The 17070-nt window shown below is 38.2% G+C and overlaps 2 protein-coding genes and 1 long non-coding RNA gene across 5 annotated transcripts in view; 1 reads left to right on the top strand and 2 right to left on the bottom strand.

The window, feature by feature from the left end:
• Positions 1–3136: 3136 nt before the first annotated feature.
• LOC103885126 lies at positions 3137–3965 on the bottom strand. Its single transcript, XR_001903411.1, has 2 exons — positions 3879–3965; positions 3137–3749 (listed from the first exon to the last, which is right to left on the bottom strand). It is a non-coding gene; the product is annotated as an uncharacterized LOC103885126 (long non-coding RNA).
• Positions 3886–8735, top strand: SMIM15 (small integral membrane protein 15). Of its 3 annotated transcripts, none has more exons than XM_009208469.4 (3): positions 3886–3998; positions 5241–5383; positions 6262–8735. In XM_009208469.4, the coding sequence occupies exon 3, from the start codon at positions 6290–6292 to the stop codon at positions 6512–6514; it is 225 nt and encodes a 74-aa protein (XP_009206733.1). In that variant the 5' UTR covers positions 3886–3998; positions 5241–5383; positions 6262–6289; the 3' UTR covers positions 6515–8735. The 3 variants fall into 3 exon arrangements, with proteins under 3 accessions (XP_009206733.1, XP_009206732.1, XP_031522046.1); XM_009208468.4 differs by lacking the exon at positions 3886–3998 and adding an exon at positions 4031–4219; XM_031666186.1 differs by lacking the exon at positions 3886–3998 and adding an exon at positions 4031–4250.
• Positions 8736–14316: 5581 nt separating this feature from the next.
• Positions 14317–17070, bottom strand: part of NDUFAF2 (NADH:ubiquinone oxidoreductase complex assembly factor 2) — a 203612-nt gene continuing 200858 nt past the window's right edge. The window contains exon 4 of the mRNA XM_003899709.5: positions 14317–14640. Within this exon, the coding sequence (XP_003899758.2) occupies positions 14389–14640 (252 nt within the window). The 3' untranslated portion in view covers positions 14317–14388. The remainder of the gene's footprint in view (positions 14641–17070) is intronic.

Raw genomic sequence — 17070 nt, 5'->3', positions numbered from 1 at the left:
ACAAAAAATACAAAAATTAGCCGGGCATGGTGGTGCATGCTTGTAGTCCCAACTATTCTGGAGGCTGAGGCAGGAGAATCACTTGAACCTGGGAGGCAGAGGCTGCAGTGAGCCGAGATAGTACCACTGCACTCTAGCCTGGGAAAAAGAGCAAGACTCTGTCTCAAAATAAATAAATTAAAAAAATAAATAAATAAATATCCCATAAATATGCCTATTAAGAAATGTATTTACATTATGTTTCAATGGAAGTAAAAAAACCTCACAAAATAAAATTTAGGGACGAAACTAATTCCATCAAAGTAAGGTGCAGGTGAGAGAACTCTCAAAGTCTTTTAGACAAGACTCAATTGTTATTATTAAACTATATTATCATCTTTAATATTATCTGAATCTTATTCTGGTTTCACTACTTACAACTTTGACATGGGTTAGAATGAGATGTAATTTTGTGCCAATCAAGGGAAAAATACTTCTTAAGCAAAAATATGGCATGTGACTGCCACAGGACTTCCATTCTCAATAGAAAAAATAATTTTATAAGGCTCTACTTGTAAAATATAATTGCAATAGAGGACACTAGTGCTGAAGAGGCTGGTGGTATGACATACTACACAGGAATTATCTTATGCAAAGGCAGGCCCTACTTCATTAACAGCATAAGGTTTAGTTAATTTGGCTAAACTTACATGAATAAGATCTCATTTCTTAGAAGTAAATAAAGCAGACCTTATTTCCTTGTTTTTCTAAATTGGTATTCTGACAGACATTTGAGAGAGAATAAAAACCTGATTAAGGATCTTTTCAAACAAACAAATAAGATCTTGGCCTGGAACCGTGGCTCACACCTGTAGTGCCAGGACTTTGAAAGGCAAAGGCAGGAGGATCACTTCAGGCAAAGAGTTTGGGACCAGCCTGGGTAACAGAGTGAAACCCTGTCTCTAGAAAAAAATTTTAAAAAATTAGTTGGGCATAGTGGCATGCATCTGTAGTCCCAGCTACTCTAGAGGCTGAGGTGGGAGGATTGCTTGAGCCCAGGTAGTCGAGGCTGCAGTTAGCTGTGATGGACTCACTGTACCCCAGCCTGGGTGACTTGGTGAGACCCTGTATCAAAAAAAAAAAAAAAAAAAGAAAAATCACTGAAACTCGTTCTCTCTCGTTGGGCTTGACTTCGAACTGAATACAGTAAGCAGAAAATTAACATTGGTCATAGTTTTTAAAAATAATGAGTATGCTAAGCTGGGCATGGTGGCTTGTGGCTGTAGTCCCAGCTACTCAGAAGGTGAGGAGGGAGGATCCCTTGAGCCCAGGAGTTCGAAGAGGCAGTGGGTTATGATTGCACTACTGCATTCCAGCTGGGCCAGACCAAGACCATGTTTAAAAAAAAAAAAAAAAAAAAAAAAAGGCCAGGCGCAGTGGCTCACGCCTGTAATGCCAGCACTTTGGGAGGCCGAGGCGGGCGGATCACGAGGTCAAGAAATTGAGACCATCCTGGCCAACATGGTGAAATCCCATCTATACTAAAAATACAAAAATTAGCTGGGCGTGGTGACGTCCGCCTGTAGTCCCAACTACTCGGGAGGCTGAGGCAGAAGAATCGCTTGAACCAGGGAGGTGGAGGTTGCAGTGAGCCGAGATCGTGCCACTGCAGGACAGAGGCTCCATCTCAAAATTAAAAAAAAAAAAAAAAGACCTTAAGAAAACTTGCAATAATGTTTCTATCAAATACCTTACTATGTTATTTATTTAGGTAAGAAAAATGACCAAATCCAGTCCAATTTACAGATTTTAAAGCTGAAAGGGCATTGGAGATTGCCTAGTATGCTTTCCACATATATAAGTGGAAACACACTCAGAGTGATTTATCAGAGTATACATATCATTACTGTACCGAGACTGTGAATCTCAGTTCACGAGCTCAGACTCCTCATTATGGAAAGTAGTTCACAGTATTTGAACCAATCCTGACACCACCTTTAGTTAAGGCAATGCAGATTGCAGTAAGGAGCTCCACTGTGGCAACCCCTATGCTGTTCTTGGTCTTGCAGACTGTCCTGTAACTTGAAGCTAGATAAGCAAACTTAGATTGTAAAGGCATGGTCTAGATCAGCAGTCTCCAACCTTTCTGGCATCAAGGACTGGTTTTGTGGAAAACAATTTTTCCATGGACGGGGAGGGGGCATGCTTTCAGGATGAAGCTCTTCCACCTCAGATCATCAGGCATTAGATTCTCATAAGGAACACACAACCTAGATCCCTCACACATGCAGTTCACATTAGGGTTCGCACCATGAAAATCTAATGATGCTGCTGATCTGACAGGAGGCGCAATTTAGACAGAAATGCTCACTCACCCATCGCTCACCTGCTGCTGCGAGGCCCTGTTCCTAACAGGCTGCAAACCAGGTACCAGTCCATCGTTGGGGACCCCTGGTCTAGATTACAGCTGAAGAGCTACAAAGGCTTTCTCCTTATTTGCCCTTTCTTCCTGCCCAAGACTTCCATGCTTTTAACCAGGGATGCAGCACTCCAAGTATCCAGAGGCAGTAACTGGGAAAATCATCTATCATGATTAAAATAAAACATGCCTTGGCCTCTGGAACGAAGGATGTTAAAATAATACATTCTGACCACATCTTGGATTCACGACTTGGAGAAGTTTTAGAAAAATCGGTTATCTCAAGTAAGTATTCAGTGCACACAATCCAGTGACTGAGTCTGCTTTTTCTGGCTACTACAGGTACAGGCTAGGCCTAAGCAGCATAGGCTTTGAAACTATAATCCAGGTTTTCAAATAAAAAGGGGTAAGAAAACAACTGCTGGTAATACATCTCAAACATTAACATATGCCCAACGGACAGTATCGTAGATCGTTAGATTATCTGCCAAAAGTCTGTTCCCTGGTAAATAACAGTTATTGTTGTTTTACCTAAACTAGTTAAACATGTCGCAGCTTGCTCCTGAAAGAGAACATTATATCGTCTTTGGAGAATCAAACAGTGAAGAGGTCTTGCAACATTTGTCAGAGGTAGTCAAACAGTGCAAGCAATCACAAAATTTGGTCACCAACCAAACCAGAGCTAATCTTTCAGTTCCCATAGATTAGAAGACAATATTAACTCACCCTTTTTGCATGTTGACTTTTGCATCCTTTTATTTGTGTATTGAAAGAACAAGCACCTCTATGGGAACTCTATGCCCTGACAGTTTAATTATCAAGTTTACTCTGGGCAGGTATTGATCATTCTTTCGTGAAACGAATTAGGTACTTAAATTAAAAACAAACAACAAAATCCCCCTTTTCACATAGCATGGCAGCATGTCCCTTGGTAACAAGGTTGAGTGGATCCACCAAGGCCCCGCAGCTTGCCTCCTTTACGTAAGGATGTAACTATTGCCCAACCAGAAGAGAGAGGCGTGGAGTGGGATGTGAACCAGGATGAACTCGTCGGAATCGTCAAGGGTCGTTGTGTGACCCTTACCTTGACTTCGGGCGGTTTGTGGGAACCCAAATGCTTTCTTGCCGCAGCTCTTTGGTCTGAGTTTCTCTCAGCCAAACACCTCACCCACCCGGGACCCTCCAACTGTCCGGCTATAGCAGGGGATGGGGGTTGTCTTCCGATCGACCTCGGGAGACAAAGGCAAAAGTTCCTAGCTGCTTTGGAACCTCTCCTCGAGTCCTGAAGCCGCTCCACGCCTCCTCGCCCATCACTTGGTCCCCGCAGGACGTGGCAGTCTCGGGTTCAAGCCTGGAAAGGAGCCCGGGTGCCGTCACCCGCCCCGCGCGGCCTCACCTGCCGCTCCCCGGAAATCTCAGCGCCACCCTGTCCCCGCCCCCCACCCTCCCTCGTCCTCCAACTCGAGGTCCCAAGACCCACACAGCAATGGCGCAGCCGGAAACCGGCTCCTAGACTTCCTAACGCCCGGCTGGCGGTTCGGGTCGTCTGTGGGCGGGACGCAAAGGCCGCGACTTCCGCCTTCCTGCTTCCGGTCTGGCGGTGAGTGGGGAGTGGGATCCAAGCCCCTGGGGCGAGGTAGAGGAAGCTGGCGGCTACCGCTTCCGTGGTTTTCTCCTGGTGTCCAGCAGAAACGGCGGCGGCCCCTTGCGCCAATCCAGGATTCCCCAGGACCCTCGGCTCTGCGCGACAACGGGCCCGCGCTTGCCAAGGCCGAGGGGCAGGAGTGAACGTGGCCCCCGTGGGTCTGCGGCCCGGATAGGGTAAGGAGGGAAGAGTGAGCAGCGGAGAAACGTAAGAAATGAGGGAAAGACAAAGGAGCAAGGGAGAAACTAAGAAATAAGGGAAAGAGAAAGGAGGAAGTGCGGACGGCCGCCAAGTGTTACCAGTTGCAGCCGCAGGGGCCACGCGGGTCTGGTTGGGAGATCGAGCCGGGTCGATCCGTTTTGGGCGGAAGAGTAGGATTTATTCCTGAAAGTGTGGAGGCGCGGGTGTTTGGGTCTGAAGTTGAGGTGCAGGGAGATGTGTGGCCTGTGGACCATGACTCTTACTGCAAAAGTTCTTTTGCTTATCTCTGAAACTTACATTGTTTATTCGCTACTGGGCTGGAGAAGGTGAAGGCAGATCGATCTGAGTAGTACCTAATTCTGACTGTATGGGTGAGGTCTTATGAAGTCCGGGAGCTAAGATATTTAACGTATTAGGCACTTTCATGTGTGTTCAGTTGAAAATCGTGGGAAAGATATATTTAAAACCAGTCATAGTTTTCCTGGGGTAATGGGACTGTGGGTGAATTACTATAATTTGTTTGGTTATGTCTTCTAATTTTTTAAGTAAAGGACACAAATTGTATGATAGACCCAAAAAAACCTTTAAAGAGTAAGATGAGGTGTTTGATTTTGTAGTGGTGTACCTAATCCAGTAAATGAATGAATGGCAACATTTTTAGTATAGAAAGTTGAAAATCTAGGAACGGATATACTGTGTAAGTCAGTGAGCCAACTTGTCTTCTATATGTCAATGAACTAAAAAAATTTTATTATTGAAATAACTAACTTAGTAAAATACTTGATTTCCAGTAATTAGGATTTTCTTACAGGGCACTTGCAATTGTGGTAAATTCAAATGAGGAAGAAACATATTAAGTTACTATAATGGATAGGCAATTTTAGATGTCATATAGATTGCGTATATACAATATAGACATTTTCCATTTAAAATTTTATTACAATTATCCTGAAAGTTGTGACTTAAATTTTGTTTTATTTTTTGTATTCTTTCCAGCTAGCCAATTGTACAGAATTTAAATCATCTCTCAGATGTGTACAGTAGAACTCAAGAAGACAGACTACCAAGGGTCATCTGAAGTCGTGATTGGGTCATTAATAATACCAGGACAAAGTTAGAGATCACTACTCAAGCATAAGGTAGATAATTTTTAAAAAAATTCCAGTTGAAATCGTAAGTGGATGTATATACCTCATTCCCTACCCAGGTATTCTAATTCTCCACTTTGAATAGAGGTTGACACAAACATGAAAGGTAGAAAAGCCTCTGGAGCAAAATAGAAAACATCACTCAAGTCACATAATCCTCATTTGCCAGATGTCTTTTCCTTACACTCAAAAAGGAACAAAACACATGGCATCTTGTTAAGGCTACTTTTCTCATTTATTAAATTAGGCTTATTCCAGCAGAGGTCCTCAAAGCTGAAAGGGCATAAAATAGCACAGTACTTTTTGCTGCTTTGGCATATTAATGTGATGTCATGACTCCCTTACCCTCCCTTTCCCATTCCTGGAAATAGCCATCTCTCCTTCTCTGCGAGTATTGCACATGCTCTGTGGCTTGTCCTTTTCAAACACCAAATTTGCTGATTTGTATTTTTGTTAATTAGTAATACTAAGGATATGTCAAAAAATGACAAACTGTGTTCAGCTCTTAATGACCATAGAAAACTCAAGATTCTTATGAAAGCCTCCTGCTAAATAAAGTTTGTCTTCCATATAGGAGGCATGTGAGAATGCATAGTCCTTATGACAGAGTCACATGGCTTTTTAAAATCTTCTATAACTTTACATCTTTGAAGTGTCACTATTCTGGTTGTCCTAGATGAATTACTTTTTCCTAACTGGAAATACTAGTCCTTATTACAGTAGTACTAATTAGTACTTTTTAAAAAAGCAAACTGAGTGATAATGGAATCATGAGTTAACTGGTTGTGTGAGGAAACTTTTTCAAAATTTGACTAACCACAGTCTTTCTCCTGTTTTTTCCCTCTGTGTTCTCCACCCACCTTCTCCAGCCCCAGTTTTCATAAGACTGCAGTGAAGATGTTTGATATAAAGGCTTGGGCTGAGTATGTTGTGGAATGGGCTGCAGAAGACCCATATGGCTTCCTTACAACTGTTATTTTGGCCCTTACTCCACTGTTCCTAGCAAGTGCTGTACTGTCTTGGAAACTGGCCAAGATGATTGAGGCCAGGGAGAAGGAGCAGAAGAAGAAACAAAAACGCCAAGAAAACATTGCAAAAGCTAAACGACTAAAAAAGGATTGAAGGACTGAACAGGCTCTGCAACCAGAGGAAAATCATTTGGAAAATTATGCAGCTTTGGAAGAACCCACGAAAGTTTCTTCTTTGGATTTCTTGACAGTATTATTTAGTGACCAAATGGAAGAATCATGTTAGTTCTGACCTCAATACTATAGTAACTTTTAGGCTTGGGTGTAGAAGTTTGTAGGTTTCTATTGACAGTTATTATAAATTATCATTTACTGTGGTACAAATTCTTTATAATTGGCTTAGTCATTTGCCGCTTAGCAGTTTACTGAAATGAAAACATCCTGTGGGGAAAAGTGACTTTAGATTATGAACTCAATTCAAATGAACTCTATTTAAAATGGGGTCCTGTTTTGGACAAAGGAAATTAAGAATGTAAAAGTCAGAACTGTCTTGTTTGAGGTAAAAGTGTGCTTTGGCTTAAAAGAGATACAGTATATTAATTACGTCTTTTATTATTATTGCTTATTTCTTAGAATCATTTCCGGCTTTCTCAAAACAAAATAATATTAATCAATGAGTACTTCTATTTGCTGCATTTTTCTTATAGCCTTTGAGACAGCTGGTAATTATCAAGTCATTTTGCATTTTTTAAAACAATTTTATAAAGCATTCTCTTATCTTGACTATGTAGAATACCACCTACTGGATAGAACAATTTCTGTACTCACAAACACTGCCATTTTCTTAGAGATGGCTTGTTGAGAGGAGTAACACTATGGTTTAAAGCTTGCAGTAAAAATGCCAAACACTGTAGTACTTTGGAACCGGTTTATTCTTGTGCTAAGCAGAACTGTAAAACAGTTAAAATGTCTTATCAAGTAATTCGCTGATTATATAGACACCACTTTTGTATTTTATTTCATTCTTTGTTTTAACTCATGTGGTAGTGATATTTAATACTTTCTGATCAAACAGTTTCAAAGTAAAACTTTAAATTTCACATTTCTTTTAAAGAACTTGTAAAGCATAACAGTGATGTCATACTTCTTAAGTGGTAAAGAAAGGTATAAAATTTGGAAACATTTTGTTGGGCATAGTAGTAATTGGGTGAAAAGGATAAATTATATCAAAATGAGAATGTGCTGTAATTGGAAGTAAGGAGCTAAAGGATATTTCTTTCAGTTAAGTAGTATAACTGGAACGTTTTACTATCAAACATGGTTTTTATAAATGCATGGTCCAATAATTTTGTTCACTGTTAGTATTTAATTCACTGTCAGCTGATTAATGTTTTCTGTACCCTGATAATGAATTTTAAATTACAAAAAATTATCCAGCAGCTACAGTTTAAAAATGAAACTAGATATTAAAATAAATTTGATGATTTTTTGTAAGGTCCTGGATTTTATTTTTTGGTGGAACTACATTTTTAAGTTACATTATGTTATGCAGGTTAGAATTTTCAATTACAGCTAAGCATACTTGTAAAACTTCAGGACTATATCTGAGAACCTAAGGACCACTGAGAATGTTTATGGACGAGTTTGAATAACACTTAATGCTATTCTTTTAGATTATCAGTCTCTACTTGGTGCCAGTGTGAGCAACACATTATAACTCAAGGCACTGAAATAATTCAGTGTTAAGATATATCTAAAATACATGTGGTTTTCTGCAATCAAGCTGTTCATGGAAAGAATTTATGTACATGTTTTACTTAGGGTCACATTTTAGAGTAAAAGTTTTGAAGCAAAGGATATAGTCATAATTCTCAGTTATCTACTAAAGTTACGGTTTTATCCGTTCCGTTGTAACAACTTAAAGGTATCTAACTAAAGTTCTGTTTTTCTATAATTTGTTAGCCTTAACACATGCCAATTTTGTATTTGTTTGACGTATGCTTTTTTTTCCACTTTTTCCCATCATTTAGAGAGCCTTTTTATATATGTGAGATTGAGATTTTACTGTGTGTGTATGTGTGTGTGTGTGTGTGTGTGTGTGTGTGATTGGGGGAGTAAAGAGAATATTGTGAGGTTTGGGATGCTTCAGAAAAAACCTCACTGCAACAGAGTACTGTTGTTAAAGAATCTCATTTGCTATTATCTAGAATACTTTTAAGAAATTGTTTATTACGTTTCTGAAGTTCTGAGAACTAAGTACAATCAATTACCATTCTAAAGCTGGTCTTGGGGGGGAAAAGAAAGCTGTCCCCTGGCTGCCTGTAACAAACATTTTATCAAAAATAAGCAAATAAATAAAAGTTTGTGTGTCAGAACGTGAGCCATAGTATCCATATGAAAACTTACAGCATGTTACTACTTATCAGATATATAAGGACATTTTAAATTTTACTTATTTGTAATAACCAGACTAGAAATAAGCACAGGAGGCTGGGCACAGTGACTCATGTCTAATCCCATCACTTTGGGAGGCTGAGGCGGGTGGATCACGACGTCAGGAGTTTGAGACCAGCCTGGCCAACATGATGAAGCCCCGTCTCTACTTAAAGTACAAAAATTAGCTGGGTGCGGTGGCATGTGCCTGTAATCCCAGCTACTGGGGAGGCTGAGGCAGAATTGCTTGAACCCAGGAGGTAGAGGTTGCAGTGAACCAAGATTGCGCTACTGCACTCCAGCCTGGCGACAGAGCGAAACTCCGTCTCAAAAAACAGAAAAAAGAAACAACAAAGGAAGCAGTGGGCTGGAAACCTAATGTTGAAATAGATCTTACATTTTATATGGTTCTAAGTTGGAGGAAATTTGATCTTATTTAGGAATGATTGCTTTTATGTTTGCTACTGGTTATAGAATCATGCTGATTTACTTCATATCTGGAATAAATAAGGACAAATTCTGCATTTCTCAAACATATTAAAAGGGATCACATGGTCAAATACCCAAAGTTTGGGAAACACATGTACAACTTAGACAAATTTCTGGATGATCTCTTGGAGTGTTTTAACTTGACTACCATAGATTGTCCTCTACACCTCTCTTTTTCTCCAAAGAACTTAAGTACAATTTGGGAAAGCCTACTCTAAAACTCAGATTACATTTAAATAGCGTAGTTAATGAGATAGCTTTTAAACAATCAATATAAGGGTATTATATTAATTCAAGGTTAATTAAATGACATCCAGAAATCTGTTATTAAGAATGGAAAAGGATTATTTCCTCCATTTTTGTTGGTTTTTAACTTCAGGTATCTAAGGCATAATAAGCTAGGTTTATATAATTAAACCCAGTAACTAGCATTTTCTGTACTTTGTCAGTTTGTGTAATATGAAGCTATTTTTGTAAAAACCAAAAGTATGCTATATGCATGTATAGCAGAGGCATAGAACGGAAGGCTTTACTTCTGAGAAAGTACTTAAGTATAAATAATATTCTTCATGTTAACATGAACAGTTTTACTTTTGAAATTGAAGAGTTTTTTTGGCATAGGTTTGAAATCTGTCTTGAATAGACATTTTCATAATAAACTTGTAAATGTTCAGAGTATAATTATGATATGAAGTATGGTGGGCAAACTAATATTTAATATTTTTAATTCTGCTTTGTGTCTGGCCTAAACGCAAGGTTTTTTCTTTTTTCTTTTTTTTAAGAAAAGTTGTTTAGAAAGGCAAATAAATATCAATTAGGCCAAGATTATAATTCACTTTGTATGCAGGATATTTAACTCTGTGCCAATACCACCTAACTAATGTGACCAGTCACCCTAAACATGTCAGCCTGGAGGAAAGGGATATGGATAGGTTATTACAAATTTAATTTTTACCACCCCAGAAATCCCCTTGAAAGTACAAGCTCTTCTAATAATGGTGGCTGTATATCATCATCTTTAACATAAGGCATTTTCTAGAAGGGACTCCTGGCCAAGATTTTCTCATGCTGTTTATGCAAAACAGGTATTTTAAAATGAAAACCATAAAAATTAGTAGTTAACTTCTGCCATATCTAAGATGTTTATAAACAGACTATGTGGTAAACATTTGCAAAAGGTGTATATGGAATGCAATTAATGAGGTAACAGGAATTTGGCAGTAGAAACACTAGTGTGTTAAAACATTTACAATTTTCTCTACAATCCAGTCTAGCAGTTAAGAACACCTCAATTCACAGTCCCAACTATACCACAAGTTATATCTCTTTTTTCTTTTTTTTTTTTGAGATGGAGTCTCGCTCTGTTGCCCAGGCTGGAGTGCAGTGGCCGGATCTCGGCTCACTGCAAGTTTCGCCTCCCGGGTTTACGCCATTCTCCTGCCTCAGCCTCCCAAGTAGCTGGGACTGCAGGTACACACCATCATGCCCAGCTAACTAAAAAAAATTTTTGCCACAGGGCGTGGTGGCTCGTGCCTGTACTCCCAGCACTTTGGGAGGCTGAGGCGGCTGGATTACCTGAGGTCAGGAGTTCGAGACCAGCCTGGCCAACATGGTGTCGAACGTGATCATGAAACTCTGTCTCTACTAAAAATACAAAAATTAGCTGGGCATGGTTGCACACATCTGTAACCCCAGCTCGTCGGGAGGCTGAGGCAGGAGAATCGCTTGAACCCTGGAGGTGAAGCTGCAGTGAGCCGAGATGGTGCCATTGCACTACATCTCAAAAAATAAAAATTTTCTAGAGATAGGGTCTTGCTATGTTGCCCAGGCTGGTATCAAATGCTAGGCAATCCTCCCATCCTTGCCTCCCAAAGCACTGGAATTATAGGTCTGAGCCACCCTGCTGGCTGTATATATCTCCTTTCATATTACCTAGTGACTAGTTCCTTTTTTGCCTCTGTGGGAAAATGTAGTATCACTTTGTAATTATATAATAAGATAAAATATTTAACCTGATATTATATAACAGGGCTGCTGGAATGTTGGGCTTGTTGTCATTAACTATGGTGATTTTGTCATTTGATTACTTGTTTTAGTATAAATGTTTTATATAGTTTTATGTTTCTGTAGTGTATTTCCTAGGCAGTTAAAATTTTTACCTGCTATTAAGTAAAAATTTTAATCTATGTGTTTTTAGGAATTCATTGTTAGTGCTTAACCAAGATATTCAGAGTGTAAAAATTTGGGTCATTCAAAAATCTTAAGCTGATAAACAACTTCAGCAAAGTCTCAGGATACAAAATCAATGTGCAAAAATTACAAGCATTCCTATACATCAAGAAAGAGAGAGCCAAATCATGAGTGAACTCCCATTCACAATTACTACAAAGAGAATAAAATACCTAGGAATCCAACTTACAAGGGATGTGAAGGACCCCTTCAAGGAGAACTACAAACCACTGCTCAACGAAATAAAAGAGGACACAAACAAATGGAAGAACATTCCATGCTCATGGATAGGAAGAATCAATATCGTGAAAATGGTCATACTGCCCAAGGTAATTTATAGATTCAATGCCATCCCCATCAAGCTATCACTGAGTTCACAGAATTGGAAAAAACTACTTTAAATTTCATATGGAACCAAAAAAGAGCCTGCATAGCCAAGACAATCCTAAACAAAAAGAACAAAGTTGGAGGCATCACGCTACCTGACTTCAATCTATGCTTTAAGGCTACAGTAACCAAAACAGCATGGTGTGGTACCAAAACAGATATATAGACCAAATGGAACAGAACAGAGGCCTCAGAAATAACACCACACATCTACAACCATCTGATCTTTGACAAACCTGACAAAAACAAACAATGGGGAAAGGATTCCCTATTTAATAAATGGTGCTGGGAAAACTGGCTAGCCATAAGTAGAAAGCTGAAACTGGATCCCTTCCTTACACCTTATATAAAAATTAAGATAAATTAAACACTTAAATGTAAGATCTAAAACCATAAAAGCCCTAGAAGAAAACTTAGGCAATACTATTCAGGACATAGGCATGAGCAATGACTTCATGACTAAAACACCAAAAGCAATGTCAACAAAAGCCAAAATTGACAAATGGGATCTAATTAAAGAGCTTCTGCACAGCAAAAGAAACTATCAGAGTGAACAGGTAACCTACAGAATGGGAGAAAATTTCTGCAATTACTCATCTGACAAACGGCTAATAGGCAGAATCTACAAAGAACTTAAACAAATTTACAAGAAAAAACCCCATCAAAAAGTGGGCAAAGGATATGAACAGACACTTCTCAAAAGAAGACGTTTATGCAGCCAACAGACACATGAAAAAATGCTCATCATCACTGGTCATCAGAGAAATGCAAACCAAAACCACAATGAGATACCATCTCACACTAGTTAGAATGGTGATCATTAAAAAGTCAGGAAACAACAGATGCTGGAGAGGATGTGGAGAAATAGGAACACTTTTACACTGTTGGTGGGACTGTAAATTAGTTCAACCATTGTGGAAGACAGTGTGGCGATTCCTCAAGGATCTAGAACTAGAAATACCATTTGACCCAGCAATCTTATATACCTAAGGATTATAAATCATGCTACTATAAAGACACATGCACACATATGTTTATTGTGGCACTATTCACAATAGCAAAGACTTGGAACCAACCCAAATGTCCATCAATAAAAGACTGGATAAAGAAAATGTGGCACATATACACCATGGAGTACTATGCAGCCATAAAAAAGGATGAGTTCATGTTCTTTGCAGGGACATGGATGAAGCTGGAAACCATCATTCTCAGCAAAATAGCACAAGGACAGAAAACCAAACAACATGTGTTCTCACTCATTAGTGGGAGTTGAACAATGACAACACATGGACACAGGGAGGGCAGCATCACACATCAGGGCCTGTTGGGGGATGGGGGTCTAGGGGAGGGACAGCATTAGGAGAAATACCTAATGTAAATGATGAGTTGATGGGTGCAGCGAACCAACATGGCACATGTATACCTATGTAACAAACCTGTACGTTGTGCCCATGTACCCTAGAACTTACAAGTATAATAATAATAAAATACAAAAGAAAATAAAAGCATTCATAATCACACACACACACACACACACATCCCCCCCCCCCACACACAAATTTGGGTCATTCATTCAGTAAACATTGAGCATCTATTGTATGCCAAACACTGTGAGAAAAACTCTGTTTTGGAATAACAACAAAAACTTTGTTGTGCACTCCAGAAAATGTATGGCCCTCTTAATGTACTTTTGTATATAATGTTTTAATATGTACATTGTCTTCTGTCTTCTAGTGGAATTAATTTCTGCTTTTTGAGAGCTTTCTCCAATTTTCTATTTTTTCAAAGTAATTTTCATTCTCATGGAACTCCAGTTATTGCATTATTTCTTTCTCTACTGTCCTTTCAGACTTTGTTATGGATTGTATACTTCTATTGGTCCTAATTTCTCTCTCCAAATTCCAACCAGAGTCCCACCATAAGGTAGCTTTTGTCCCATCCTCTCATCAAGGTCTTAGTGGTTTTTTTTCACTTATCAACTAAGTTTTCTTTGCCTCTACATGTTTTATCCAAGTTCACATTTTTTATTAGTCTTTTAGAATCTTACAGGTCACCTCTCCAGAAATAAGAATCTTCATTCTTTTTTCTCCTACATTTGATCAGTTGGGAGAGCTCACTATTTTACCCTCATTATTTGTACCCAGTTATATCTATGAGTGGTTCCCAAATGATCATAAAGATCCAAAATGTACTAAGCATTCACAGCTACAGGATCCTTCTCAAGGGAGTAATCCAAAGAGGGAAAAACAAATCTAAGCAAATTCATAAATAACAATGACTAAGTCAAATGAATGATTTTAATCTAAAAGTAGTTAGGTTTCTATAGTACATAATCTCACATTTCTTGTGCATACTAAAAATGAACTCTTAAGATTAATGGAATAGGAAACTATTGTACATTCAGAAAATACAAGGTAATTAAGTTTTGACTTCTTTTATTTGTTAAAATAGTCACATCCATATACATGAAAAGATTTGACCATAATGCATTCATTGACTGTGGCTCTTGCCATCTTGTGGCACCCAGGATCCTGGCTGAAAGGTTTTACCAGTGCTGCTGGGAGCCACTGAGGGTTCTTCCTTTCCGAAGTATGGAGCAGAGGCATGGCCTTTAATTTGAGTTTGAACTGGTGGAGGCAAGAGTTCCTCACTGGTCTCTTTACTAAGGAGTTTTTCTTTTTCACAAAAATCTTGGCTTTTTATTTTGACTTCTTCTCTGTATTTTTCATTCTTTACTATTTCCTGCATGTATATATAAATGGAAGAAATTATTAAATTTCTAGTTAAAAAAACAAATAGTTTTTATAAAAATAGACAATAAAAATACATATTATATACATATAAATACATACATACATACTTTGCATTTAAATAATATACAGATATGTATATAAGTTTGAAAAAGCTGTATGATTACATACTAGTGTTAAACAGTTCTGTCCTGATTTTATGCTATAATAGACATGAAGCACCCCATAGTAGAAATATTTACTACCCAAAAAATGAAACAAATAAATGTCAAATATTACACAAGAGCCTGAGACACTCTATGAAAGATTTCCTAAGCTTAACATTGATTTCTGCCCTAAAACTCAGTGACTGTACTTTTCCACTGGTGAGAAAGAAGTGCTCTGACTACCTTTTTTTTTTTCTTTGCTGTTCAAATGTGTGAATGCTAATGTCACCCTCTGTAGTACCAGAATCAAGCCCCATCTATTAATATTTCCCTTTCTCTTCTGGAGTGGTATGGCAGGAAAGGAGGAGGATAGGAATGGAATCAGGGTTTGGCATGCCCTAGACACTGTTGCAGAGAGGCTCTTTGCTATTGGAAATACTTTCTCAAATCTGTGCAAACAGATTGTACAATGCAGTTCTGTTCCTCAGAATTCTATCTAGGAGGATCTATACCAAAAATTACCATCAATCCTTTGTTACTGTGTTTCCTTGAATAAAAGACCATCACATTTAAGAAGCATCACTATAGCACTAAAAAAGGCAAATTCCACACATAGTTTCAGAGATATTAATATTTGAAAAGATACGTATCTTAAAAACAAATGCAATACAGTAATTACATCTTTGGTCTTTATTCATTCCTTCTCTGTTTTTTTTTTATTGTTGTTGTTGTTTTGAGACGGAGTTTTGCTCTTGTTGCCCAGGCTGGAGTACAATGGCGTGATCTCGGTTCACCACAACCTTAGCTCACCGCAATCTCCACCTTCCAGGTTCAAGTGATTCTCTTGCCTCAACCTCCCGAGTACCTGGGATTACAAGCATATGCCACCACACCAAGCGAATTTTGTATTTTTAGTAGAGATGGGGTTTCTCCATGTTGGTCAGGCTGGTCTTGAACTCCTGACCTCAGGTGATCTGCCCGCCTCAGCCTCCCAAAGTGCTGGGATTACAGGTGTGAGTCACCATGCCTGGCCCATTCCTTCTGTTTTCACAATGCATGTCTAAACGTGTGAAATTTTTTAATGTTCTTTTTGCTTACTTGTATTATCTGATTTTTAGAACATGTTATTTGTAATGTGAAATTAGAACGTTAATGTAACTAATATCCGACAACACTGACCAAAAAAAAAGAGTTCTCTAAAGTATTTTAAAATTTCAAAACTTTTAAAAAATGTCAATTAAAGGGCAATGTCTGGATATCTAAATGTATGATATCACCCGTTTCTCAAGTGAATTTCAAGTAATATTGATTGTATAGTCCTTTAAAAAGGTAAGCTCTGATATTAAAGTGACATCTAAAATAATAGTTTGTACTTAAAGGGGAAAAAGTTTTTGTGGTTTTAGTGTTATAGACTTAGTTTTAGATGTGAAGAAGGGCCCATCTAATGAAACTTCTCCCTCAAAGCAAATATGTGCAGGAAAGAACAATACTTACAAATATTCTTGTAATTTTCACAACACAGAGCAATTCCCCATGAGTAGTTTAATCACCACAGTAACTGAGCTTCTGGGTAGTTGCTACAAGTGAGGGTGAGAGTAGAGAAATCAGGTTTTCTTTTTCCTATAACCTCTAGAATTGTTATGTAAGGTGACGATATATCACAAAGGAAATCCCTCAATATCATACTGGAAATAGTGGAAGTAGACAAAAATTCAAGTTCCTGTGTCTTCATGGAAGCTCGTTCTTCGGAGCGGAATGAAAAGTTCAGGACCAGGTTAAACTTGCACTAGTAACCGACCTCAAGTAGCAAGAGGATACTCAGAAATTGGTATGGAGCTTGGTTGGATTTTGTATTATAGATCAGTCACATCACCTGAAGTTGTGCCCATGCCTACTTTATTTATGTAATCTCTATAGTTGCAGTGTTACAGTTGGTACATGCATATGCTTTTTGATGAAAAGAAAATGGAGGACAAAGATCTGTTCTTGTTTCTCCTGCCTTCACATAATTTCTCTTCATTCAACATTACTTTTCTAAGACTTTCTTATAATAGCTATTGAGGCAAATGAAAAGTCAATCTGAATATATTAATTATTTTTACATATGAAGATGGTTAAAGATTTCAGAGTTGAAAAATATGGAGACTATAATTTTTCCTAAAAAAGAATTTTTTTGTTTTTCTGAAAAAAACATAACTGGTACCAGGCAAAATTAAACAGAGAGTAAATCATTTATGAAAGGAAATACAGTCTTGTAAATATTTGGAATTGAAGGG

Source organism: Papio anubis, chromosome 5 (genome assembly GCF_008728515.1).
Source record: "Papio anubis isolate 15944 chromosome 5, Panubis1.0, whole genome shotgun sequence".
NCBI classification, from domain to species: Eukaryota; Metazoa; Chordata; class Mammalia; order Primates; family Cercopithecidae; genus Papio; species Papio anubis.
Note: the sequence above shows the minus strand (reverse complement) of the source record. Positions and strands in the feature narration are given on the sequence as shown.

What these genes read in the sequence shown, in the direction of transcription:
- SMIM15 (XM_009208469.4), top strand. Translation starts at nt 6,290, where the DNA reads ATGTTTGATATAAAGGCTTGGGCTGAGTATGTTGTGGAATGGGCTGCA.